The sequence below is a fragment of the Phacochoerus africanus genome, chromosome 8, assembly GCF_016906955.1.
Source record: "Phacochoerus africanus isolate WHEZ1 chromosome 8, ROS_Pafr_v1, whole genome shotgun sequence".
NCBI classification, from domain to species: Eukaryota; Metazoa; Chordata; class Mammalia; order Artiodactyla; family Suidae; genus Phacochoerus; species Phacochoerus africanus.
This window is the reverse complement of record NC_062551.1, coordinates 89,603,043-89,628,655: the sequence shown is the minus strand read 5'-3', so window position 1 is coordinate 89,628,655 and position 25,613 is coordinate 89,603,043. Positions and strand designations below refer to the sequence as shown.

Here is a 25,613-nt window from a genome sequence, read left to right as displayed (position 1 = left end):
GAGCTACCCTGGTGGCAGTACTGGGTTCCCAGAGAAGTCAGGGGGTCTAGGGCTCTGGTCTTTTTAGGGCTGCACCCAAGGCATATAGAGGTTCCCAGGCTAGGGGTTGAATCAGAGCTGCAGTTGTCGCAGCCACAGCCACATGAGATCTGAGCCGTGTCTGCAACCTACACCACCACTCATGGCAATGCCGGATGTGTAACCCACTGAGCAAGGCCCAGGGATCGAACCTGTGTCCTCGTGGATATTAGTCAGATTCCTTTCCACTGAGCCAGGATGGGAACTCCCTCATTGGCTACATTGACACACATACACACACACACCACACACACACACACACACACACATATGCATATGCATGCACATGCACTCCCAGTCTGAGTACTTGGTTTGCAATGGCTCCTAAAGAGGTTTGCTGCTGCCAAATGTATGTGAGTAAAAGAAGTGTGAACTGAGGATTAGCACCTGCCATCTGTCTCTACATGGATTGACTCAGGAGCCACTGCCAGCTGCCAACCCTCAACACCCCCTTGAAAGGAGCTCAGGGTGCAGATCAGGAGGGAGGCACTCTGAGCTCTGGGAAAACTGGCCAGAACAGGTCTTCAGATAGTTAGATATTTTCAGGAGAAGATTTTATGAGCTCAATTCTTGCGTCTCCTTGTATCTGAAAAACCACTAAAATCCTTTGGGGTGACATCTGCTCCTCGTGACTAACAGTAACCTTCACAAGACTAGCAGCAACCTTCTGTAAAAATGTGTGCATGGTTGCCTGTTCCTCCCGCTTCACCAAAATCACATCTACCCTGACCTTACCCCACCTCTGTGGCGCGGAATATCCGAGCTCTCTGAAATGCTGCCTCCCCGGCTATAGTCCTCATTTTTGCCCCCAATAAAACTTAATGCTCAACTTTCTAGTTGTGCTTACTTTTTAAGGTGACAGAGGAAAGTGGGGTCCATAGGAGGAGGGTCTGGGAACCCAGGGGCCAGAGGAATGTCCCTGTTGGAGCAAGTGGTATGACAATGGTGTCACGATTTCCACTACGGGACCCTGGACAGAGACTTGAGTCCTGGCCTTTCTCCAGCTGGCCTGCCCAGCAGGAACATGGGGCATTTGCTATTTGCAACCCCTGTGTAACAGCTGTCTATCCTAAGTGGCTACAAGACTGTTGTCTTGGTATTCTTCTTTCCACTTGGAAAGCTCTTTCTATCTGATATTCGTATTTTCCCAATCTCTTGTTTTCTTTTTCTGTTTCTTTTGGTTTTGCTATTCTGCACTCTACAGTTGTTTTGCATTTTCATGTAGACAGATCTCTCTATATTTGCGATTTCTTTTCAAAGCTGACAAAGTTATCATTCTGCCACAGATCTGAGAAGCTGTTCTATTTTTGGTTATTTGTCAGTCATTTGATTTCTTTTTTAAATACAATTTGTTAATCCATCTGGAGTTTATTTAGATGAATGTATGATATTGTCCAAACTATTACACAGTTTTCCAACACAGTTTATTAAGTAATTCATTTCCCTTTTGATTGGAGGGAAATGAATTGTTCTATCACATTCCGAATCGTCACATGGAGCCGAGTCTGTCTCTTCACTCACCGCTTTGTTCGGCTGCTCATTTCTATCTTAGCACCGGTATTGAATAATTTTAATTGTTGTTTTATAATATGTTCTAATATCTGTCAGAGCTGGAAACCACTCCTTCCTCCTGTAATTATTTTCTTTCATAAGATTCATTGTTGTTTTGTTTGCTATTCAAGATTAATTTTAGAAGTATTTTGTCTTAGTGAAAAAAAAATCCTATAGGGATCCTGTATGTGTGCTCCTATTAAACTAGAAATTAACTTGAGGGAAATGGGTATTTTTATACTACACAGTCTTCTGTTCCAGAAATACGGTGTGTCACTCTCTTTGTTCATCTATTTTCATTTTTTTAAATATAGCAGCTTTGTGGTTTTCTTCCTATAGGTCACATACGTTGCTTGCTAGCTGTATTTTGAAATAGGCAGGTGCTTTTCCACTCCCCTCCCACCTCGACTGCCATGCCCTGAGCACACATGAAGCATGTCTTATTTTTCCTCCTTCCCGTGACTGGATCCTGGAATTCCCCATAAATATATAATCCTAGATTTTCTAGGCCAAGTGCAATCTCAAGCTTCCTTTCCATTGTCCCAGAAAATGTGATCACAATAGCTAGAGTTCTTGGAAATTGCCTTTTTCAAATGTTCAGAGCCAGAATTGGGATCCGCTGATGTTTGAAAGCATCAGCCTCAGTGTGACGGATAAAATTCCTGGGAACTTCTTGTGATCAGGGGCAGGGGCCATAATAAGGGCAGTGTGAGTTCTTTCTTTCATTTCCCTGGGCTCCCTTAAAGGTCCCATTAACCCACACGTGGACCTGGGGGAGAAGCAGGGAACCTGGGATTGCTTTGGCCCAAACTTGTATTTCTGGTGAATTCCTGCAAGTTGAAAACCAGCATGTGTAGTTCTGGCCCCCCTTCCTCTGTTACCCAGTGCCCCAGCACATGGCTCTGAAGACGTGTGGTCTCATTGTGCTTGTGATGTTGGGGCTGGGACCGCCTGCTCTGCAGAAGGACCCCCAGTCATCCAAAGGCGTCATTTTCTTGAGCAGAGAGTCCTGTTGGTGGTGGGAGCTGGGAAACATCTGTATCTGCGCCTGCCGCGGGGAATGGTGCTGCAGTCTTGGCTGTGATGCAAGCCGGGCCCACAGGGTGGCCTGGGCAGGGAGGCTGGAGCTGGGAGAACCGACCTTGGAGGAAGAGATGGTTCACAAAGATGCCTGCCAGCATTTCCTATCAGAATATCCAAGGAAGGATTTCTCGTGGCTCAGTGGGTTAAAAACCTGACATAGTATTCATGAGGATGCGGGTTTGATGCCTGGCCTCGCTCAGTGGGTTAAGGATCTGGCATTGCCGCAAGCTGCAGTGAAGGTCACAGAGGTGGCTCCGATCCAGCGTTGCTGTGTTGCTGTGGCTGTGGCGTAGGCCAGCAGCTGCAGCTCTGATTCAACCCCTAGCCTGGGAACTTCCATATGCCATGGGTGCAGCCGTGAAAAAGAAAAAGATTATCCAAAGAAATAGAGTCAATACTTGTCCTTCCAGGCCAGTGTGGGTCCTACATCGCTTGTTCCCCTCTTCTTCAATAAGCAGACATTTGATGGGGAAAGTAGCTTCTGAGTTGAATCAGGTCCTCCCGCAGGGGAACAAGGACTATCATGCAGAGTACCCCAGCCCCAGCAAGAGGCTGCAGTTTCACTAAGAGCGTCCCTCACAGCTGGGACTGGAGAGGAAACCACGAACCAGAACAGAAGCCCAGTCCCTGGCTGGGGCACACGTGGGTTGGGGGTGGCGGGACGGCGGTGGGTGCAGGGCTGCCAGGTGGGGAGGAGCCTGAGACTCTGCAGGCCTGTGGGTGTGCTGAGAGCCTCACAAGCCAACCCAGTGCTGACTCTACGGAGCCATACTCACGTCTCACCCCAGGGGTCTGAGGGGACAGGACTCCCCTCGACTGGCAGCTGTGGCCGGGCTTCGCTCAGGATCTGGCTGTGAGACCGGAGCCCGTGGAATAAAGCTGTTCAGTGTCCCTGGGTAGCGCCTCCTCAGGCAAAGACTGGCTTGAAGGGAAGCCTCACAAGGGCAGCTGCCAGTACAGCCAAGGAAGGCGTGTCAGCACTTTTCCCACCAGGCCACCTTGGGTCCCTAATATCACTTTTTTCCTCTATTTTTACATAGATACTTTATGGGAGAAGGAGGTAGCTTTCCCGATAAAATGGACCCAAACCCAGCTAATCATTAGAATTATGCTGGATCCTTAACCTACTGAGTGAGGCCAGGGATCGAACTTGCATCCTCAGGGATACTGGTTGGGTTCATTACTGTTGAGCCATGACAGGAACTCCTAGGCTCTTTATCATTATTATTATTATTATTATTATTATTAAAGTATAGATGACTTACAGTGTTGTGCCGATTTCTGCTCTACAGCAAAGTGACCCAGTCATACATAAGGATACATTCTTTTTCTCCTATTATCTTCCATCATGTTCTATCCTAAGAGACTGGATATAGTTCCCTGTGCTGTACAGCAGGACCTCATTACATCTATTCTAAATGTAATAGTTTGCATCTACTAGCCCCAAACTCCCAGTCCATCCCACTCTCTCCCCGCTCCCCCTTGGCAACCACACGTCTGTTCTCTATGTCTGTGAGTCTGTTTCTGTTTTGTAGATAGATTCCCTTGTGCCATAGGCTTTTAAAAATACGGGATCCTGGAGTTCCCGTCATGGTGCTGTGGTTAACGAATCTGACTAGGAACCATGAGGTTGCAGGTTCGGTCCCTGCCCTTGCTCAGTGGGTTAACGATCCGGCGTTACCGTGAGCTGTGGTGTAGGTTGCAGACGCGGCTCGGATCCCGAGTTGCTGTGGCTCTGGCGTAGGCCGGTGGCTACAGCTCCGATTCAACCCCTAGCCTGGGAACCTCCATATGCCGCGGGAGCGGCCCAAGAAATAGCAACAACAACAACAACAACAAAAGACAAAAGATAAAATAAAATAAAATAAAATAAAATAAAATAAAATAAAATAAAATAAAATAAATAAAAATACAGGATCCTGATCTTATCCCCAGAAGTTCTGATGCAGCAGGTCTGGGATGGGGCCCAGGAATTATTGGTCTAAAATCTTCCCAGGGGATATAGATCAGATTAGTGAACACTCTTCATAAGGAATGCCTACCATGTGCCTGTTGCTTGCAGGGGAGTTTGGGGTCATCCCGGAGGGGCTTGGCCCCTGATGAGATGGCAGCCTCTTGAGGCCTGGAGCCAGGATGTATGTGGCGATACACTTGGTCGTATGCTGTTGCTATGAGGTGGGCTAGGCTGGGGCTGCCATAACTCGGTGGTTAGGATGGTGGTGGCTTTCCAGGCTCCAAAAGATGTTAATTTCCATGTGGTTATCCTGGTAAAGAATGGGATGCAAAGTTCAGCACTGTGTCCTTATAGCTTGGTGTTGCCACTTCTGGCCTTTCATTGCTTTGGGTGCAGCAGAAGGTACAGGGGAGGGGCTGCCTCACACTCAACATTGTGCTGCTGGGCACCGGGACAGGGATGGGCATCATGCAAATGTGGTTCTTGTCCTCCAAGAGCTCATGGTCTCGTGAGCGTGCCGAGCAGGTTTAGTTATTATAAAGCAATCTTTGAATTATTGCAGTGTGGCCACCAAGTGCTGCCAGGTGTGAGGAGGAAAAATGTATTCCAACTGGAAGAATCTCTGAAGATTTCTTGGGGGATCATAGCACAGGCAGAATTTCAGCCCAGTCCAACCCAGGACTCTATCCAGAACCAAACTGCGAAAACACCTTAGAACAAGGCCCTGTCCAAAGGCCATATCCCTACAGCTAAGAGTCCTGGTTTAAAGCATCTGATGGTCACAGCCACCTGGGCGGACTGGGGGATGGAAAAACCCACCAAGCTTTAGGGGTGTTATCGTGGACTCTGACCTCTGCTTGTGGGGGCAGGGGGAGAAATGGGTATACCTGCCATGCTTACTTCAGCTTTCACCTTTGGGATCAGAGCAAACAGGTCCTTTCCTCTTGGTAAAATGTGCAAAGTCCTGTGCATCCTTGGTGCAGCACCACCGACAGTGCCTTCTCCATGGAGCTCTGTGCAACTGCTCGGAGAGCCATGCAGGACATGTAGAGTCTCCCCAACCAGGGTCTGTTTTCACAGCTGCTGGCTCAGGAGCTGGGGCTCGAAGCTCTCCCAGTACTCTCCCCGGTCCTGGCAGCCTCAGGGACATCTGTCATCTCACTCGTTCAGAAGTGCATCCCCATCAGCGCTGGGTGTGTGGGTGTCCTTGGCTCTGTGCTTCCTGGGGAAGGCACCACTCACCTCTTCTAGGGGTTGGCTTTCAAGGGGAGCCTCAGGCTACCCCCCTTGGAACATAGGCCCTTCTCTTAGTCCTACGTACCACGGGGGTCGAAGGAATTGGGCTCAGGTATGGGACTGCTACCCGAGGCTCTCTGGTTAACCCCCCTCTTGCTCAGAGAGTCAGGCGTAGCCTCCCTCCCCTCAACGTGATCTTGATGTAGCTCTTTCAAGCTAACTGCAAACTCTCCTGGATCATGGATTCCCCTGGAAGGACATCCAGACACACTCCCTTGTGATCGAAGAGAACAGCCATTAAGTGTTCTTTTTCCAGTCTTTTTTGGTCTTTTGTGTATTTAGGGCTGCACCTGTGGCATATGGAGGTTCCCAGGCTAGGGGTCCAATTGGAGCTACAGCTGCCGGCCTACACCACAGCCATAGCCACGCAGGATACGAGCTGTGTCTGCAGCCTACACCACAGCTCACAGCAGCACCAGATCCCTAACCCACTGAGTGAAGCCAGGGATCAAACCTGCATCCTCATGGATACTAGTCGGGTTCGTTAACCACTGAGCCAGGACAGGATCTCCTCTTCTCCAGTCTTCAGTGGCTGGTGGTCTGCAGTGAGACTGGGCCTGAGGTTAATTAAGAATGGGGGCCCAGGAGTTCCAGCGTTAATAAACCCAACTAGTATCCATGAGGACACAGGTTCAATCCCTGGCCTCTCTCAGTGGGTTGAGGATCCGGCATTGCCATGAGCTGTGGTGTGGGTCACAGACGCGGCTCAGATCCCACATTGCTGTGGCTGTGGTGTAGGCCGGCAGCTGCAGCTCCAAGTTGACCTCTAGCCTGGGAACCTCCATATGCTGCATGTGCAGCCCTAAGAGAGAGAGAGAGAAAGAAAGAAAAGAAAAGAGAGAGAGAAAGAAAGAAAAGAAAAGAGAGAGAGAGAGAGAGAAAGAAAGAAAAGAAAGAAAGAAAGAAAGAAAGAAAGAAAGAAAGAAAGAAAGAAAGAAAGAAAGAAAGAAAGAAAGAAAGAAAGAAAGAAAGAAAAGAAAAGCAAAGCAAAAAAAAAGAAGAAGAAGAATAGGGGAGGCCAGAGCAAGGGGAATCCCCATGAGTACCTGTCAGGGATCCTGGGGACCAGGCACTGGCAGCTGTGAGACGTCACAGCAGTGAGAAGGGTTTTTTGAGAGGCCTTTGCTTGGCTCATAGGAAGACTGGGTCATCAGGGAACCTGTTACTCACCCCACAGGGCACAGCTCCTCAGAATCCCAGACAGAACTGGTGACCGACAGAGTACCCCACACTCATACATCAAGCTGTTCTGCTGCAGGTACCTCTGTGTGGCTGAGAGCATCCGTTTCCTATCACAAGTCAGTCTTCCCATCGAGTCATAGTTAGCAACCAAGCAGTCATTCCTGCAAATGAGTTTGGTCTGAAATCTCTGGGTTTGGAGTTACATCGTCAGCCACTAGGAGGAGGTACTGAGGATCCAGTGCAAAACTTTGGGTCTGGTGTCTTGTTTGGTGGAGGAATGGGCTGTGCTGGGGAGGGGTGGGGCGGCCCCGCGCTTGCTACATCTGGGGACTAACTGAGACGCAGAGACGCACTGAGCAGAGGCCTGTGTGGAGACCTGGCCTCCACCAACAGAGCCGAGAAATGCCACTCGTTTCAGATTCAACCAAAATTGCATGCGTATGTAACTCCCATGCACCCAGGCACAGGGCCACACTCTGTGCCTTCAGAAGCTTCGTCACAAGGAATCTTCTCAACAGAGGTGTGATTTAGAAGCTATTCATCTAATTTTTCTACATGTGGAAATAGAACCCCTTCTCCCCAATAGGCAAACTCAAATTTTTCAGGACGTGCATTTGCCCCAACTTTGGGGTGGTGGCTTGTTTTGGCCGAATGTGTTTTCCAAAGACTTCGTGGTCTGTTTTCTAGGCAAAGACTGAACCCCGGGAGTGTAGATTTGGCTCCTTTCCAGGAGTCCAGAGCAGGGACTTTCTTCATGCCTTGTTCCATAAAGCACCAGCTCTGTCCTAGGAGCTTGTGACAGGAGACCCTCAGCCAGCAGCTAAGGAGTGCACAGGACCCCAGCTCAGAGCCTGGCCTTGGCAAGGCCCTCTGAGCAGGTCTGAAGAGGGGTAAAGCCTAGGGTAAGCGCCAGGGGTGGGATGTGGGTGGCCAAAGTCAGTCATGACTGCAGGGTGATTGCCAGAGGTTGGCCTTGTGCTAATAAGGCCAGTTTATACCAAGAACCCAGCCAGTCTCCAAGGGGGTACAGGGATCAGGGTCCAGTCATAGGAGGCAGAACTAAGCCATTGTCAGACCCCCTCCCAGTGAGCTTTGGTTTAAGATTCCATTCCAGAAGGGGATGGATTGTGAATTCCTTGAGACAGAAGCTGCTTTCTCAGGATAAAGGATACTTCTGTGGCCAGGAAATAAAAAGACCGTGAATGGGGTGGCCATACATCCACATTTGCTTGGGACCATCCCAGTTTACGTCTTTTGTCCTAAGGTAATTATTAGTGGTACCATCTTTCATTCTCAAAAGTGTTCCAATTTGGGCATCACGGGGCCTCCCTAACTATGACCTGACAGACATCATGCCAAGGAAGGCATTGAGCCTCAGCCGAGCGCTTTGGATGCTGAGGGTGATCTCTGAGCCAAAGATCTAAGAGGTGCTATAATTGACCCCTTCCCCTTCTCCCCTTAATCTGTGTCACTCTCCCTTTGCTTCCTCTTCTCAGACACACTGGCTCTCTTTGCAGACCCTCAGACCCTCTAAACTCTTTCCTACCTCAATGCCTTTGGCTTGCAGTTCACCATGGCGGAATGTCCCTCCAGAGGCAGGGTCCTTCTCATTGCCCCTACACCTGCCATATCCCCAGAGAGGCCTTGGCTCATCATCCTATCCGAAAGAGCTATCCTTCAGTTTCTGATTTCACCATATCCCTTTTCATAAGTCAACCATTGCTGTGGCATCAACAGTGCAAAAATCTCAATGAATTGCAACAATAAGTACTTATTTTTCAACTTGCATCCCAGGAGGACTGTAGGTCAGTCACAGCGCTGCAGGGCTCAGGGATGCTCTACACACACACACACCCCCATTCTGGATGTGCCTGTTTAGATGTGCCAGTGTCATGCCTTCTAACCTTCCATGGGGTAAAGCAAGTCACAAGGCCAAGCCCAAAGTCAATGTGGGTCAGAGGGCTCTTCCCAAAAGGAAGCAAGGCAGGGCAGAGAGGGAACAAATGGCTCAGACAAATGATAATAAGTGCAATAAGCCATGCTTATGCTATTTGTTGATTGCCAGGTGCCCTCACTAGACTGTAAATTTCCGAGAGCAAAATGATATATGTCTTGCTCACTATCATAGCTATAGTGCCAATCAGAAGTAAGTTCTGGTAATAATAATACATGCCATCATTAGAAAGTACTGGTTTCCTATTTTTGTTGTAGTAACTATCAATCATATTAGTACTGGTGTTTCCATATAGACAAAGCCAACATGGTAGGAATAGGAGAGTTTCTGATCCAGAAGACACTGGGCTACCCAGAGCCTGTTACTGTGGGATTTCATTCTACAGCCCTCAGGCTGGTGGGGTTGTAACTGAGGGTGGCTTGTGTACAGCTTTCCTCTGTTCCAGCTGCTATAATGACATGTCACAGAGAAATTTACTGCTCGCCATTCTGGAGGCTGGAAGTCTATCAGGGCACTAGCCCGCTTGGGTTAGCGTCCTCCTCGGGGTTGCAGTCACCTCTTTGTATCTTCACATGGCAGAAGGGGACCAGGGATCTCTCTGGAGCCTCTTTTACAAGGTACTAGGCCCATGTATGAGGGATCCACCCTCATTACTTAAGTAGCTCCCAAGAGTCCCCTCCTACTCAAACCAGCATCTTTCGGCATTAGAGTTTCATCTCATGACTTTGGGGGAACAGAAACACTCAGACCTCGGCAGGCCCTGAGGGGGATGAGCCTGGTATGCAGACTCTGTGGCTGCAGATGGGAAGGATAAATGGAGGTTGAGTGGGGTCCACGCCACTCAACAGAAAGTGATGCTTGACAGAGTTTTCCAGATGGACAGGAGAGAACATTCTAGAAAGAGAAGATAGATTGAGCAAGCCGTGAAGTTAGCCTTGCACATTTGTAGGGCTGCAGTAGTCGAATATGGCTGGAATGTCGGGGGCAGTGGGGGTGGAAAAATCAAAAGAGCTTGGCAAGAACCTTTGGTCTTTCAGGGTCTTTTTGTGCCCTTCTGAGAAGTTTAGGCTTTATCCTCTGTGCAACGGGAGTCTTTAAAGAGTTCGGAGCAGAGATGAAACATCAGGAGAATCTGTGACTTACAGAATTCACTCTGGAGCCAATATGTAGGATGGATTCAAAAGAAATGAGATTTAAAGGCGGAAAACCAGGTAGACGATGGCAGTCGGAAGAGCCTTAACTTAATAGGGGTGCGATGAGGCTGTGACAAGTACAAGAGATATTGAAGAGATAGGATCAACAGAAGTTAGTTACGGACTGGATTTGCGAGTGAGGGAAGAGGACTTGATAGATTTTGCTTAGGCAACTGGGTATTGTCATTCACGGAGATAAGGAGTGAAGGAGGCTTAGGGAAATAGATAAAGAGATCAATTTTGGACACGCATCCGAGGTGAGGGTGGGATCTCAGAAGAGATGTACATCAGACGGTTATATACCAAGTTCAATGTGCGGGAGGGTCTGGGCTACCCATATTACTTAGGAGGCAGGGCATGCGGAAGGGTGGTGGGGAGGGAGAAGCCAGCCAAGGGCAAGCCCTTAACTGGGTGACAGCAGGGCTGAATCATTCGCTGATGCCAGGAAACATGCCAGAGGCTGGAATCCAGGAGACCCAGCCTTGGGAAAGAAGACTAGGAATCCTGTTTGAGCCATAATTAGTTTAACTTGCTATGACAAAATCCAGACTCCTTCTCCTGGGTCTAAAAGACCTCTGCTAGGTGTTCCTATTGTGGCTCCTTGGCTTTAGAACCCAACTAGTATCCATGAGGATTCGGGTTCGATCCCCGGGCTCGCCCAGTTGGTTAAGGATAGGGTGTTGCTGTGAGCTGCGGCATAGGTCACAGATACAGCTTGGATCTGGTGTTGCTGTGGCTGTGGTGTAGGTCAGCTGCTACCACTCTGATTTGACCCCTGGCCTGGGAACTTCCGTGTGCTGCCAGTGCGACCCTAAAAAGACATAAAAAACAAATAAAAGATCTCTGCCATCCTCTCCAACTCGTCTCACATTCCTAGCTCCATCCTTCACCTGCTTCTGCACCATCAGCCTGCCCCTCACCTACACCAAGTTCACTCCCACCTCGGGATCATGGTTCTTGCAATTCCCTCTATCTGGAGTGATCTTCCCCTGGGACAGCTGGCTCCTTGTGGCCAAGCCACATCTCAGAGGACGCCTCCTCAGACAGGCCATCCCCAATCCCCTTCTTGAAAGTGAGCCACCCCCACCCCATTCACTCTTTCCTCCTCATTCTGTCTGATGTTCTTTGTCACCTGTTCGAATATATAACTTCGTGAGGGCTGAGGACTTGCTGACCTGTCTGGTTGGTTGCCTGCCTCCCCCCACGTCTAGATGAGCGTTTATCAAACAGCAGCTGCTCCGTTAATTAACTCGAGCTTGGTGGGGGCCTTCCAAGACCTTGTAATGTGAGAAGACGACCCTGAAACCAATCCTTTCATGTTCCAAGGTGTGAAGTCAGAGAGGAGAGAAAGCGTTCACACGCCTGCGAAGGTGCCATCAGAGCTGGAGTAGGTGTGACGGGAGATAGAAGGGAAGCTTTCGGAAACGGGAGGGCTCAGCTCCGTGGAATGCCCTGCTCACCTGAAGCAGGATGCCAGTGCCCAAACGTCACCTGCCTGGGAGGTGGGGTCGGACAAAACGAACAAGTCCAACAACTCAAGCACAATCCATGGCTTGTCCATTAGACCACCTCAAACATGACTCTAAGAGGACCTGTCCCGCACTTGGGAACCATGTGCACAGCATTGTCGTTCTCCCTGACGCTGCTTTTGGTGTGTGTCTGAGTTTCTAGATGGCATCAGTAGTCTCCTCAAAGACAACCTGGCACTGACTTGATCTCGTTCGTGAGACGGATGAGCTGGGCTGGCTGACCAGAGTCAGCCCTCATGTGTGTGACCTTGAAAACCTTGCCCAGCTTCCTCAGGACGAATGAAGTTAAATAGTTAGGTTCACCAGCTCCAGCGCCAGAGACGTTAAAATAACTCAGATGAAAATTACCATACCTGGGCTTCTGAGCAGAAAGAGGTGAACGGAATTCATTAGCGGGTTTGTAAAGCCTCTGCCTCCAGCTCAGCTCTATTTTTCATCAGCAGAGCTGCCTCAGTTTACTGGTCCAGAGACACACAGTGAAGCGAGAACAATTTGATTGGGTCTCTCCCGCTTGGGTGAGCACTGCTGGAGAAAATCGCCCAACCAGGCAAACTGGCGCTGCTACAAATTCATGGTCCCCAATCTCAATCAAGCCTGCAACAGTCCCCCGGAATCCATCTGTGTTTCTCAAGTCAGTCTGTTCTCCTCTCCCCCGCTGGAAGCTATCCCAAGCATTCTCCACGCCCCTCCATCCTGGGACTAGCCCCCCCTCCTCACCTTAGCCTAGAGAATGACCTTGTCTCTCACCTGGCAGGCAACGTCCTCAACTTCTAAATTCCAAAGATCCCAAGTCTGCAGACCGTACCTATCTCCATCCTTTCTTCTCTCACCTTCCCCCTTTTTATACTGGAAATGCTCACTCCTCTCTCCCATCAAAAACCAATCCCCTTGTAGATTACACATCCCATGTAGACTTTAGGGGCCTTCAAACACTTTTAAAGTCACAGTAAGAAATGCAGTGCAGGAGTTCCCTTCGTGGCTCCATAGTTAACAAACCCGACTAGGATCCATGAGGATGCGGGTTTGATCCCTGGCTTCGCTCAGTGGGTTTAAGGATCCGGCGATGCCGTGAGCTATGGTGTAGGTCGCAAACGCAGCTCAGATCCTGCATTGCTGTGGCTGTGGTGTAGGCTGGCAGCTGTACCTCCGATTAGACCCCTAGCCTGGGAATTTCCATATGCTGTGAGTACAGCCCTAAAAAGAAAAAAAAAAAATACAGTACAGCACACATAATCTCTCTCTCTCACACACACAGACACACACATACCTGTATGTAATTGAAACATTCAATTCACAAATAGTACTTACCTTTATACCTGTGAGGCACTCAGACATTTCTCACTCTCGTTCTTTGTTTTATCTGTCTTTTTTTAAAGCATTCAGCTCGTGACCCATCAGATTGCTTTGACAACCAGTCACTCTTTCAAAAATTTTGCCGTAGATTTTCCCCTCCACTCCCACCTTCTCAGGAATCCGTGCCTCGTGTAATACATCCTCTTTCTTCTGTCTCTTCAGCTTCTCCTCTTCTGCTGTGTCTTTCCCATCAATATTGAAATTTTCTCAGGTCCCTCTTATCTTCAAAGTAAAGCTCTTTCTTCACACCTCACCTGCCCTTACCCTTTCTCAAATACTCTCCTTCACATCCAGACTTCTTGGATGGAACGCCTTCCCTTGCTGTGCCCACGCCTCACTTCCCAGTCCCATCTCAATGCATCCATTCTGACCTCTGTGTCCACCACACCTGGAAACTGCTGCCACCGAAGTCACCAGTGAGCCTCCTGTTGCTCAAACGCAATGGATTTTACACAGATGCTCCACTCTATTTCAGGACAGATCGCCCTTCCCTCCTTCTGGAAGCCACTCTCCTGTTTTCCTCCTACCTTCGGCTGCTTTGTCTCCATCCACCCTGCCAGCTTCTCTCCATTTTCTTGCAAGGTTCCATGTCATCTGTTTTTTCTTGGCCAGCATGCTAGCTCTGTTGTTTGAAGCTTTTGTTTTCTAATAATAGCACACATTTTCCTACATCTTTATTGACTAGCGTTATTCATATGTTAGTCGCCTCTTAATTTCCTTAGCCCGTATTTCTATTTTGAGTGTTTTAACTTTTCGTTGAATTGTAGTTCTTGGCATGTTAAACATAGTAAGTATTTAGTCATAATAACTTGCAAATATTTCCTCTCCATTCAGTCCTCACTGTTTCACTTTTATGGTGATTTTTGAAATCCCAAGGTCTTCATTTCTATAAATAAAAATATTGTTTCCCTTATGACTTTTAACATTAATATAAAGTTAAGGAGATCCTTTCCCACCGCTGAGATTATACCAACATTCCTTGTATTGTCTTCTAGTACTTATGTGGTACACTGAGTGATATGTGGACCTAATTTTTCCACAGCAGCTTAGTCATTTGTCCGAGCATCCCTTATTGATCAATCAAGCTTTACTCTGTTAATCTGAAAAGCCCCCTTCATCATATACTACATTTTTGGATGTCTGTGTCCATTCCTGAACTTTTCTTTTTGGGTTCCATTGATCTTCTTTTGAAGCTGATAAAATACAGATTCTTATTATGGCAGCTTTATCATATGTTTTAATATCTGAGCTGACAAGCCGTCCTGCCACTGGAAGGAAGAATATAGATTATCGTGGTTGAAAGCCTGGGCTGTGGAACCAGCTTGATTGTTCACATCCCTGCCCCAGTCACATGCCTTGTGACCATGGGGAGGCTATTTGAACAGCAGAACTCTGCTTCTGCATCTGTAAAATGTGGGTAGTAATAATATCCACCTCAGAGGGTTGCTCTGAGAATTGATGGGTTAAGACATCTGACATCTTGGAATGCCAGCTAGCAGCTATTATTCCTCATCTCTTTCAAGAGAGCTTGGCTCTTTTCACTGTTTATTCCAACACATGGGACTTACCATTGTTTTGAGCTCCAGAAAAAAAAAAAACCAACAAAAACAAACAAACAAACAAAACTTTCTGTGGGTCTTGGCTGGAATTATATTAAATTTATACAATAATCTGAAGGTAATTATTATCTTACTATTAGCCCATCATCAGGAAAAGAGCTAGTCTCTCATTTTTCAATATTCTTTTCTGCCTATCAGTAAAGTTTTGTTGGAGTTCCTGTCCTGGATCAGCAGTTAATTAACCCGACTAGCATCCATGAAGACACAGGTTCAGTTCCTGGCCTCGCTCAGTGGGTTAAGGATCTGGTGTTGCCATGAGCTATGGTGTAGGTCGCAGTCTCGGATCAGATCCCAAGTTGCTGTGGCAGTGGTGTAGGCTGGCATCTACAGCTCCTATTCAGCCCCTAGCCTGGGAACCTCCATGTGCTGCCGGTGTGACCCTAAAAGACAAAAAAAAAAAAAAAAGTTTTGTTGATTTCATTGTATAGGTCTTGTTTGTTTATTGTTTTAAGGCTGAATTTGATTTGGTAACACTTTGCATATAGCATTTTTTTTTTTTTTACACTGTGGGTGTATCGGTGTTTGAGTAGATGGATGTGAATATGTGTATCATATGTATTATTTTATGGAAGTATTTATATCAAGATTAATATAAATAGCATGGCTACTATATTTGCTTAAAATTTAAAAGCTCTGGCCCTAAAACTACCTACTCTCTAAATGTTTTGCAGTCCTCTCAGGTTTTTTTCTTTTCATAAGATTTTCATAATTTAAAATTCCCTGGAATTCTCCATTTTACCAAGAGTTCAATCTTATTAGTATGTTATACATACTATTCTTTTATAATTGGCTTACTTCCTTAATTTTAGTATCCTCTCTCTCTCTCTCTCTATATATATATATATATGGACATATATAGACATATATATATAGACATATGTATAGACATATATATATAGACATATGTATAGACATATATATAGAGAGAGACATATATATATATATATCTCTTGGAAGATATAGATATATCTTCTTTCTTCATTTCTTGAGTAGACTAATGAGGAGTTTCTCTTTTCCTAGTCTCTTCAGCTAATTTTTTCTGCTTTTATTTTTCCCAAGCTTATTCGTCTCCCTCCTTAATCTTGTTTAGTTATTCTCTTTGTCACTTTTTTAGTTTAAAAGTTCATTTTACTTATTTCTTTATTATTGAATAATGAATAAGGCTATGAATTTTCCCTAAAATGCAGCTTTGCCCTAGCATCATCACCATTGTTATAAGTAGTCATATTAACAGACTTTGTCTCCTCTTTGAACTCAAGAACTTATTTAGGAAAAATAAGGTGATTAGGGCTTATTTTTATAAAAAATGTTTTCAAGTTATTAGGGATTTTTCTTTGTTCTTTTATGATTGATTCTAATTTATTTGCACTATGAGTAGAAAATGTGTCCCAGTAGTTTTTGCCTTGTGGAGGAGTTTATGGAGAGTTCTTTGTAGTCCAATACAGAGTCCATTTTTGTACTACTTCATGGGTACTTTAAAGAAGGTGGTGTTCCTTGTTTGAAAGTTATAGAGTTTCATATTGCATATACATACTCACAGTATTTTACAGATCCTCTTTGTCTTTATTTACTTATGACTTCAGATTAGTATGTTTTTCTCTAACTTGAATTTTTTAAAATAATTTATTCTCTCTGTTTCTATGCTTTGTGGCCAAATGTATCATAACTATCCTACTTTCATTTTGGAATGTGCACATCATCCATTATTTGAATGTCATCTTTGGATTTTGGATTTTGCTTTCCTTTATCAGGTCCCTAGTAATTGAATTATGATTTTGAAAGCACTGAAACTAGTATTGACAACACCAAAAGAAAAGATAGTAAAAGGGGGTTTTTTAACAAAACTTCTATTTATGCAAGGTCCTATTACATAATAAAACAATGGTATACACAGTAATGATGTATCCACTTGTGGATGAGTTTTGCCTTTATTATTTTTCTAAAGTCTAAACCATTCAAAGGCGTATCCAAGGTTAAGATCTATGAGCACAACCTGCTATTTCCAAAGGAGGGAGACACCTCATCTCCCTATTTACCTGGGTAACTGATAGAGATGATATCCAATCACAGTAACATGTAAAATTAAATTTCCAGAGTGAGAGAGATTAGATCTTTGTTAGATAACACACACTGCCATTTCCTGTCCTCATTCCAACAAGTCTTGAATTATCCTTTGGGATAGAAGACCAAGCTTTTAGAGGGCCACATTTCTGCTCTATTAACATCAGTTTATCAGCACCATCTCTTTCCAGGCATAAGAAGAAATGCTTTGGTAGCTGTCCAGAGGACTTTGGGCCTAAAAAAAAAAAAAAAAAAAGTATCATCCAAAGAGTCTGGTGTAATACTGTAACACCCAAGGGTCTGATATTAACATTAAAACTCCTTTGTGTGTGTGTGGTTTGCATTTGCCCTCACCTGTAGTTCTCAAACCCTGGCTGCATTGAGGAATCACTTGGGGTCTTTCAGAACCTGTGATACCCTAGGTCCACTCCACTAAGTAAATAGGAATTTTGGATGTCGGGCTTTGGTAAATTATAACACTCTTCTAATCTGAAGCCTGAGCTATCTTGGCTCATTGCCTTATTTAGACTATTCTGAGTCACTTTAAGCTTGTGTGTCTTTTCCCAGAATGTGGGTTATATTTTTCTAAAATAGATTAACCTGTATACATTTATTATCATAAATGATGATTTGTCTTTTTTCCCCAATTTTAACATCTTACTTTACATTTCCCCTCTTTATGAATCCTTGTTGTTTCCTTTGAATTCCACTTTTTTGCTAAATGGACTGCTTCACTTTTTCTCCTTTGGTAATTTTGAAGATAAGCTACTTTATAGTTTATTACTAATTACACTTAACATCTTTAAAAACACGCTCTAACCTATATTTCTCTAATTAACCACAGAAACTATATAACAATTTCTTGCAGAATGAGGAAATTAGCATATCTCCTTGCTTCAGCTTTATACTTTATATCAGTATAATCTGCAGTATATTACCCTGGGGTTTAGCAAGAGTGATATCTTTTATCTTCTCTTCCAACAAGTAGTTGCATTCTGTTTCCTAACTATGTTTATAGCAATTATTTAAATTCTTTACTCTGTGGCTTATTTGCTTCTTGCCAATCTTTTTTCATTTTGTACTAAGCATAACTTTCCCATATTTGAGTTCTGCATTTTGATTCATCTCTTGGCGGGGTAGAAAACATCTTCAAGTATCTTTTTAATGTTGTATGGATAATACTTTTTGAGGTCTTTGATATGAGAAGCAGTTTCTGTTATCTTTGCTGTGTAACACTTTGGGTCATACTCTTTTCTAATCTAAATTATTTGGGGACAGATCTGTACTGTGTCTAAGAGAAATGCAGTGAGGATCATGGCATGGTATTTTTCCCTCCTTTCCAGACCCGACACAAATATCCATCTGTTTTTACAGATTTTGGTCAGTTCTTTGGTTGGGGCTGGGAAGGGGATGGGGATGCGAAACATGTGTATTCATGTCACCTCCTTTCCAGATGGTATCAACCATTAAATACTCGCTGATTCATTCAGCAAATACTGATGGAGTACCAACAATGTGCCAGGCTTTGGGAGAGCCATAAGGGACTCAGAGGAATCAAACAGATGAGATTTCTGCTCTCATGGAGTATATAGTATGGTTGGGTAGAGGGAGGGACAGGCCATAAACACCAGCCAATAAGATAATTTTAGAGAGTGGTAGGTAGAGGTACCATATATAGCTGCTCAAAATGGTGTCCCTGGAGTTTATATCATGGCAATTCTGGATAAAGGGTATAAAGAAAAAATAGTAGAGTGATGGAGTGATGGGGTGGGAACTCAGGTGTTGTTCATTAAATTCTCTGCAGTAAATCTATTTGTTTTCATGCTTACAGTGCCTCTGATGATCTTCCCTCTGAAATCATAGAGCTTTTCTTTGTCTTGGGTCCAATCTTAATGTTCTGCTGATAGGCAGACCACGTGGTTCTTCCCCTTCTGTCTTCAAGGTCAATGGCTTTGTGCTTTTAGGATTCCTCACTAATTATATTATGCTTCCAGCTGAACTCCCACAAAGCTAAAGATGGGAGAGCTGTTTGGGGGCATCTGTGTCCAGCCTAAAGCCTCCAGTTTAGGGCTGATATAAAGCTTGGGGTCATCAGATGGATCTCTAGCAGATTCTAAGAACACCCTCAAGGACTTCTCTGTTAGGCTTGGTGAGCAGTACTGTTCTCATACCAGGAGACAGTGTAGACAGGTGGCTAAGGGCTTGACCCCTGGAGTCAGGAGATTTAAATTTGCATGGATTTGAATTTCCTGCTACTCTTTACTGGCAAGTTATTTCATCTCTGTGTGCCAAGGTGTCTTCATCTTTAAATGGGGTTAATAACAGTACCTACCTCTTACTGTTATTATGACAGTTAAATTGAGGAATTGATGCAAATGCTTAGACCAGTGCCTGTACTTAGTAATGATAATTACTATTAACTGTACTTCCTGTTGCCCAAAAGCTTTTTCATGTCCTTCTCTCCCTTTGGCTCAAACTTTCTGTACTTATAAAATTCAGAGATTACAAGGATGTGCCTGAATGTGTCCTAGGAACCAGGTTCATTTGCTGTAACTGACGGGAGGGCTTTGAGTAGCAGGTCAGAAAAGTAATACCTAATGAAGAAAAAGGGGAAGGTGGGTGAAGGCAGGGAGAGAAATGAGGTGCTCAGCAGAAGCAATCACCAATTCCTTGGGTTTGCGTGGTTTTTTCGTTGTTGTTCTTTTGCAAACACGATTGCATTATTTTTCACCTTAGTTCCGTTATAATTCATAAGTCAAATATTACACTTCCTTTGATTTCAATATTAACACCAAACATCAGCCTAAATATTATAAAGGCACTTAAATGTTTGTCCATGTTCATTTTTAACCTTCTTTACACTTTTATCTATTAAAAAATGTGTACCATCAGCCCATACCACTTTTGCAGCCAGAAAAATGAAATACTGTTTTCATTTTGAAAAAAAACTCCCCCCCCAAATCTTTTACCCTCATGCCGTTTTTATGTGGGGGCTCATGTCCAGTCTTTACCCATATATAAATAAATATTTAATAGCTATAATCCAGAGTGTGCATATAATTTTATGATGTACTGCTTCACTGAAAAATGTTTAACATTCTTCTTTCTACAGGGTCATATTTATCACTTTAATGATTGCGTTCCAACTGCACCACATTAAAGGCTATCATTTACCTCACATTACCAGGCTGACATGTAGGTTGTTCACATTTTTTCCTCTGTAATAAAATTATGTCACTCTAAACATCTCGGTCCATGTGGCTCTTTTGCTTTTGAATTAATTCCTAGAGATGACTAAATCAGAATATTTGAATAGTTTTGTGGCTGTTGTTAAGGAGGCCTATACTCCCTTCCAAAAAGATTATATCAACTTTACTGTGTACCCGGCAATAAATACATGTGAGTTTCCACAAAGCCTCAGCAAGATGGGCTGTTTATTTTTTTTCCTCGTGAAATGGATGGCTTTTTCATCTTCATTCTGTTTTCTCACATGAATCCCCTGAGCACACTCATTGCTTATCTTGGTGATCTTATACAGTTATAAAAGCTCCGATTCAATATCGGACAGTTGCCCTTTGGCATATTTGTGGCAATTTTTTTTTCCATTCTATTATCTTCCTTTTTAATTTGGGTTTTGTGTGTGTTTGGTTTTCCATACATAGCACTTTCCTTTGCCTCAGCCTTGTGCCAGCGTCTGGTAGTTACTGGTATGAAAAGGGCTTCAAGATTTTCAGAGGAGTCCATCCTTGGAAAGTGGGCAGGGCCTCTAGATAAAGCCTATCCTTCCTCTCCCCTAGTTTCTTCCAAAGCTTTGGTCTCTGAAAGGTGGTGCTTACCTGGCACCTCCTTATCATAGTTTTGTGGCTTCGAGGTTGCCAGAATCCCCAGGGCACACTTAGCACTTCCCCCACCGAAAATGTTTAAGGGACAGAAATGGGCTTAGAATATCTCCACCTGTTACCTGCTGGAGTTGGGAGGTGACCACTAGCTAAGGGGAACCAGGCACTGACTGCTCTTAAGCTTGGATGGTGGTTTTTCCCCAATGCAAGAGACCCAGAGCATGCAGACCCTGGCTGGGTGGGTCTCTGAAAGGGGAGAGGGCCAAGATACCGCTTCCCCATGTCTGCAGTTGGCCAGAGGGAACCTGCCCGGCGCCATGTGCAGCTATATGTACCCAGCATGTTTCCCACCTAGAGCTCAGAGCCCAGCTGGTCCAGCCCAACCCTCGCGTCACCCTTTCCCTCTATCGCTCATTAGACGCAGGAAATGCTCCCCCGCCAGCTCTCCGTAGCCCAGGCAGAATAGCAGGGCCGCCCACTGACCTCCACTGCTCTTCTCTTGCAGTCTCCTGCTTCTTCAACTTCACCAGCCCCTCTGGGGTCGTCCTGTCCCCCAACTACCCGGAGGACTATGGCAACCACCTCCACTGCGTCTGGCTCATTCTCGCCCGGCCAGAAAGCCGCATCCACCTGGCCTTCAATGACATCGACGTGGAGCCTCAGTTTGACTTCCTGGTCATCAAGGATGGGGCCACCGCCGAGGCCCCGGTCCTGGGCACCTTCTCAGGAAACCAGCTCCCCTCCTCCATCACAAGCAGCGGCCACGTGGCCCGTCTGGAGTTCCAGACTGACCACTCCACCGGGAAGAGGGGCTTCAACATCACCTTTACCAGTGAGTCTGCCCTGTGTCCCCAGATCACTGTCCCTCTGAAGATGTCTAGTGGTGGGGAGAGCTCCCGTAGAGGATGTGGGTGGGTCGGTTCCAAGGGCCTCGCAGGGCTACGGGTGCCAGCATGACCGGGAGAAGCAGAAAGTGCTGGCTGCTGGCTGGGTGTTCTGTTCTGCAGCGTCACTCACTTTTGAGCATTTCTTTCCTATACACGTGACGTGCACTGTGAAAGGAGCCTGAGGCCTCATTTCTCCCCCCACCCCCACCCCCCCGGAGAAGACCCAGTTAGAGCCAGGAAGGGCCCAAGGGAGGGCAGGCCTCCACCATCCTCTCATTAGTGACTGATGCCTCTCTGATGGCCTCCCCCAAGTCCTCCGACGCCTACTCACTGCCGACTTCACGCATTCCCCTGGGGCTGCTGGCACTTTGCTTTGCCCTATTCCCACCCCCAAAGTCAAATCAGAAACAAAGCTCTGATGCAGCATTTGCACTTGGCTCTGAGATGTGTTAGAGCCAACTCCTGGGGCATGTCCTCACAGCCCATCTCGGGGCCACAGTCCCTAAGCGGTCGCCTCCAGTGTCAACCCTGGGCTCCTTGTGTAGCAGCAGCCTGAGACTCAGCTGTGATCTTTTTATTTCTGTGTCTCAGGGGGTCAGGTGGGGGTGGAGGTGAGGACAGAAGCCTGAAGGCTGGAAACAGCAAGCCACCAAAGGTCGAAAGAGGTGGCTGATCAGGGCAGAAACAGCTATAAACCTGGGCCCTTGGCTGGATGGGGCTGGAGCTGCATCCCCCTGAGCAGATCCTTCCCAGAGGCCACTTGTGACATGCAAGTCCCCCATTCAAGCTCCGCCCCATGCTCACAGCACACATACGTAAGCTGGTCCCTCTGGCACTTGCTAATAGGACCGATCTCTGCCCACCCCATCCCCACCCTTGACATGAAGGTCTTGCTTCCTCCTTCCCATCTGTCCCTGGGGTCTGGTTGAGCTGAAGACAGTTGGTGCCCAATGGGGGGTCACTGGGGACCCCAGATCCCAAAGGACCACCCAAGCTAAAACCCTTGCCTGATGTTCCCCTCAACACCTCCTTCAGGACACTGGACTTGATAGAAACACCCTATCTTCCCAGAGTGCCTCCTCCAGGGCGTCCCTCTGCCCATCATCTGTGGGCGGGAGGAAGCAGAACCCCGTTTTGGGTTCCCCAGTCTTCCCAGTCTAGCGCCGCAACACCAGCTTTTAGAATATTTATCATATCTATTCTCATCCCTACTCTCCCGTGAGATCATGGCCTCTGGAAAGATGGGGGTATTATTTCCTGTCTTCCTACCCCTCTGCCCAGTGCAGGGTCTGGTGCATGGTAAGGACCAGTAACTGTTTATTGAATGGAAAGATCCATGAATGGCTAAAGGATCTTTCTTCCCCCTGGTGGGAGTGGGAAGAAGAGCCATCCCAGGGAGCCCACCTTTCCAGGATGGGGAGGGCCTAGAGGTCTCTTCAGGTTAAAAGCCAGGTGTAGACACACCGATGGAGGACCTGGGACAAAAATGGATATTCATCATCTCCTAGGAAAACCAGATCCTCACAAGTCCCCACTTGCCAGGAGAGGAGCAAGTGCTGAGTCCTTGGGAGGAGGAGGCAGAAAGCAGGAAACCTGACCTGAGGACCAAGCTCTAACTCAGCATTCCTCCTGCAGGTTCCTCCACCACCATAAAACTAACATACATCCAACATGTCAACGGTCAAAAAATAGAGGCAGGTCAAGGAAGAAACCACCTCCAAAACCCTCACCCAGAAATGATCCTTGCCCACATTTGGTGAACACTATTACAGACAGCAGATAATTTTCTGTGCATTTATCCAGAAAGAGTTGGATGGATAGGTAGAAATAAATTCTAGGAGTCTGGGCTGTGTCCTAGGCCTGCTGAATCAAACTCTCTAAGGATGGAGGCCCTAGTATTTATGTTTTTATAGGCTTCTGAGGTGATTCTGATGCAGCTGGTGAGACCATTGGCCCCTGGAAGTGTTTGGGAACAAATGTTTGGGAACGCAGGCTGTCCCTCTCCTTGGTCACATCCCAGCTGACACTCATCTAGACTGAGCTTGAATTTTCCCACCGTCAGGGAGGTCACCTCCCCTGACAGCTCTTGTCACAGACAGAGAGCACGTGGGGCTTCCCCTCATGATGACCTGAAATTTCTGTCCCTGTGACAAGGCCCAGGGGTCCCCTTTCCACCCCCAAAGCTCCTTAGAGTAAGCCTGGTCCTTCTTCCACGTGGAGTATTTTGGACAATGGTGAGAGCAGCTACTGTTTCCTGAGCATGTGCTGGGCGAGCACCCCGCAGGCATCATTGCTGGCCCCACTACATAAACTTCCCATGCCAAGATCTGTCCCCTTTCACAGGCCAGAAACTGAGGTTGGTCATATGGCACGAATGAACCTATCAACAAAACGGAAACAGATCATGGACACAGAGACCAGACGGGGTCGCCAAGGGGGAGGGGGAGAGAGGGGGATGGACGGGGAGTTGGGGGTTGGTAGATGCAAACTGTTACACTTAGAATGGATGAGCCATGAGGTCTTGCTGTCCAGCACGGGGAGCGATGTCCAGTCTCTTGGGACAGCACCTGATGGAAGACAGTATGAGAAAAAGAATGTGTGTATATATGTGTGTGACCGGGTCAGTATGCTGTACAGCAGAAATTGGCACAACACTGTAAATCAGCTCTACACTAATAAAAATAAAATTAAATTTAAAAAAAGAAAATATACACAGGTAGAACCCAGCAGTATTTAAATCCATGACTTAGACCTTTTGCTTCAAGACATTAGAAATACCTCCAATAGACCTGCTTTGTGTGTGTGTGTGTGTGTTTGTGTGTGTGTGTGTCTGTCTGTCTGTCTGTCTGTCTGATAGGATTTTGAATAGACAAACTCCAGGATTTCTGGGCCCTAAGTACCACTTTTCTTCCCACCCCATATTTCTAAATATCCGGGCAACCTCAGGGTCATAGTTCCTAATGAAGGAGAGTTGGGAGACTTGACGTCTGGGCTGACTTAAAGTTGCATTTCAAAGGGAAGGGGGCCCGGTACCCGCAGAGGCTCTGCAAGGGTTCGTCCCCATCAGCTCCATGCCAGAGGCTCCCGCAGCTCACCTTCAAGAGGAAGGATCACCAGGTTTGCCTCCAGCAAGATCTGACAGCCTCCGGGGCTGCTTCTGCTTCTGACCATGCCAGCGTTTTTTTCCGATCCCTAGGGAATTTCAGAAGCCTCTAAATTGCGTTCCTTAAAGTGGCACATACCTGCGCAGCCATGGAGCCCGGTCTCCACTGGAAAGCCACCATCCTTAAAACAGCAGGGATGCACATAGGGCGTGGCTTCGGGGACTTGCCCGTGAGAACCGGGCACCCCGATGGAGGGAAGCCGGGAGCAGGAAGAAGGAAGGGCGTTCAGACTTAAGGAGCACTCACCGCTCATCAGGTGCTGTACCAGGCATCCTCCACTTGCAAATTGTATTCCTTTTTCGGAATGACCCAGCCATTAAAATAGGATCTTCACTTTATTAGTCAGGAAGCAGGGGCTCGGCAAGATTACATAAGTTGCCCAGAACCATGTAACTAATAAGAGACAAAGCTGGATTAAACCTGCAAGTGTTCTGACTCCCCCACCCCCCACCCCCATTATCAGTTGCCAGGGCAGAGGGAGAGGCACCCTGACCAGAGGTGAGGAAATAGAATTGGCTTCACCAGGGGTAATTCCGGAGACCTACTGATGTGCTCAGCGTCTCTTTGGGTCACAGAATTTAGAGGCCAGCTCACCTGCCGCATCAGTGATCCCATAACTGTCTGAGGTTAGGGAAGCTCAGAATGGATTTGACATTGAGGATACAGAGCCGCTCCTTAACCATGTTGAGGCTCCGTTTCCTCATTCACACACCGGGGTAATAATTTAACGTCATGGAATCATTATTTGATGTAAATGAGCCAACAGGAGAAACAGCCCCCAGCCTGATCTGCAGATGGGCCTCAGGATGAGGTTGGGTTCAGTGCTCAGAAAGGCAGATCATTTAACAAGTACCTGCTTGATGCCCAGTG

General features: G+C 46.4%; 1 protein-coding gene across 1 annotated transcript in view; it reads left to right on the top strand.

Moving 5' to 3' along the window:
* Positions 1–25,613, top strand: part of CSMD2 (CUB and Sushi multiple domains 2) — a 648,967-nt gene that overhangs the window by 382,730 nt on the left and 240,624 nt on the right. Inside the window, exon 14 of the mRNA XM_047793175.1 lies at positions 21,198–21,524. Within this exon, the coding sequence (XP_047649131.1) occupies positions 21,198–21,524 (327 nt within the window). The remainder of the gene's footprint in view (positions 1–21,197; positions 21,525–25,613) is intronic.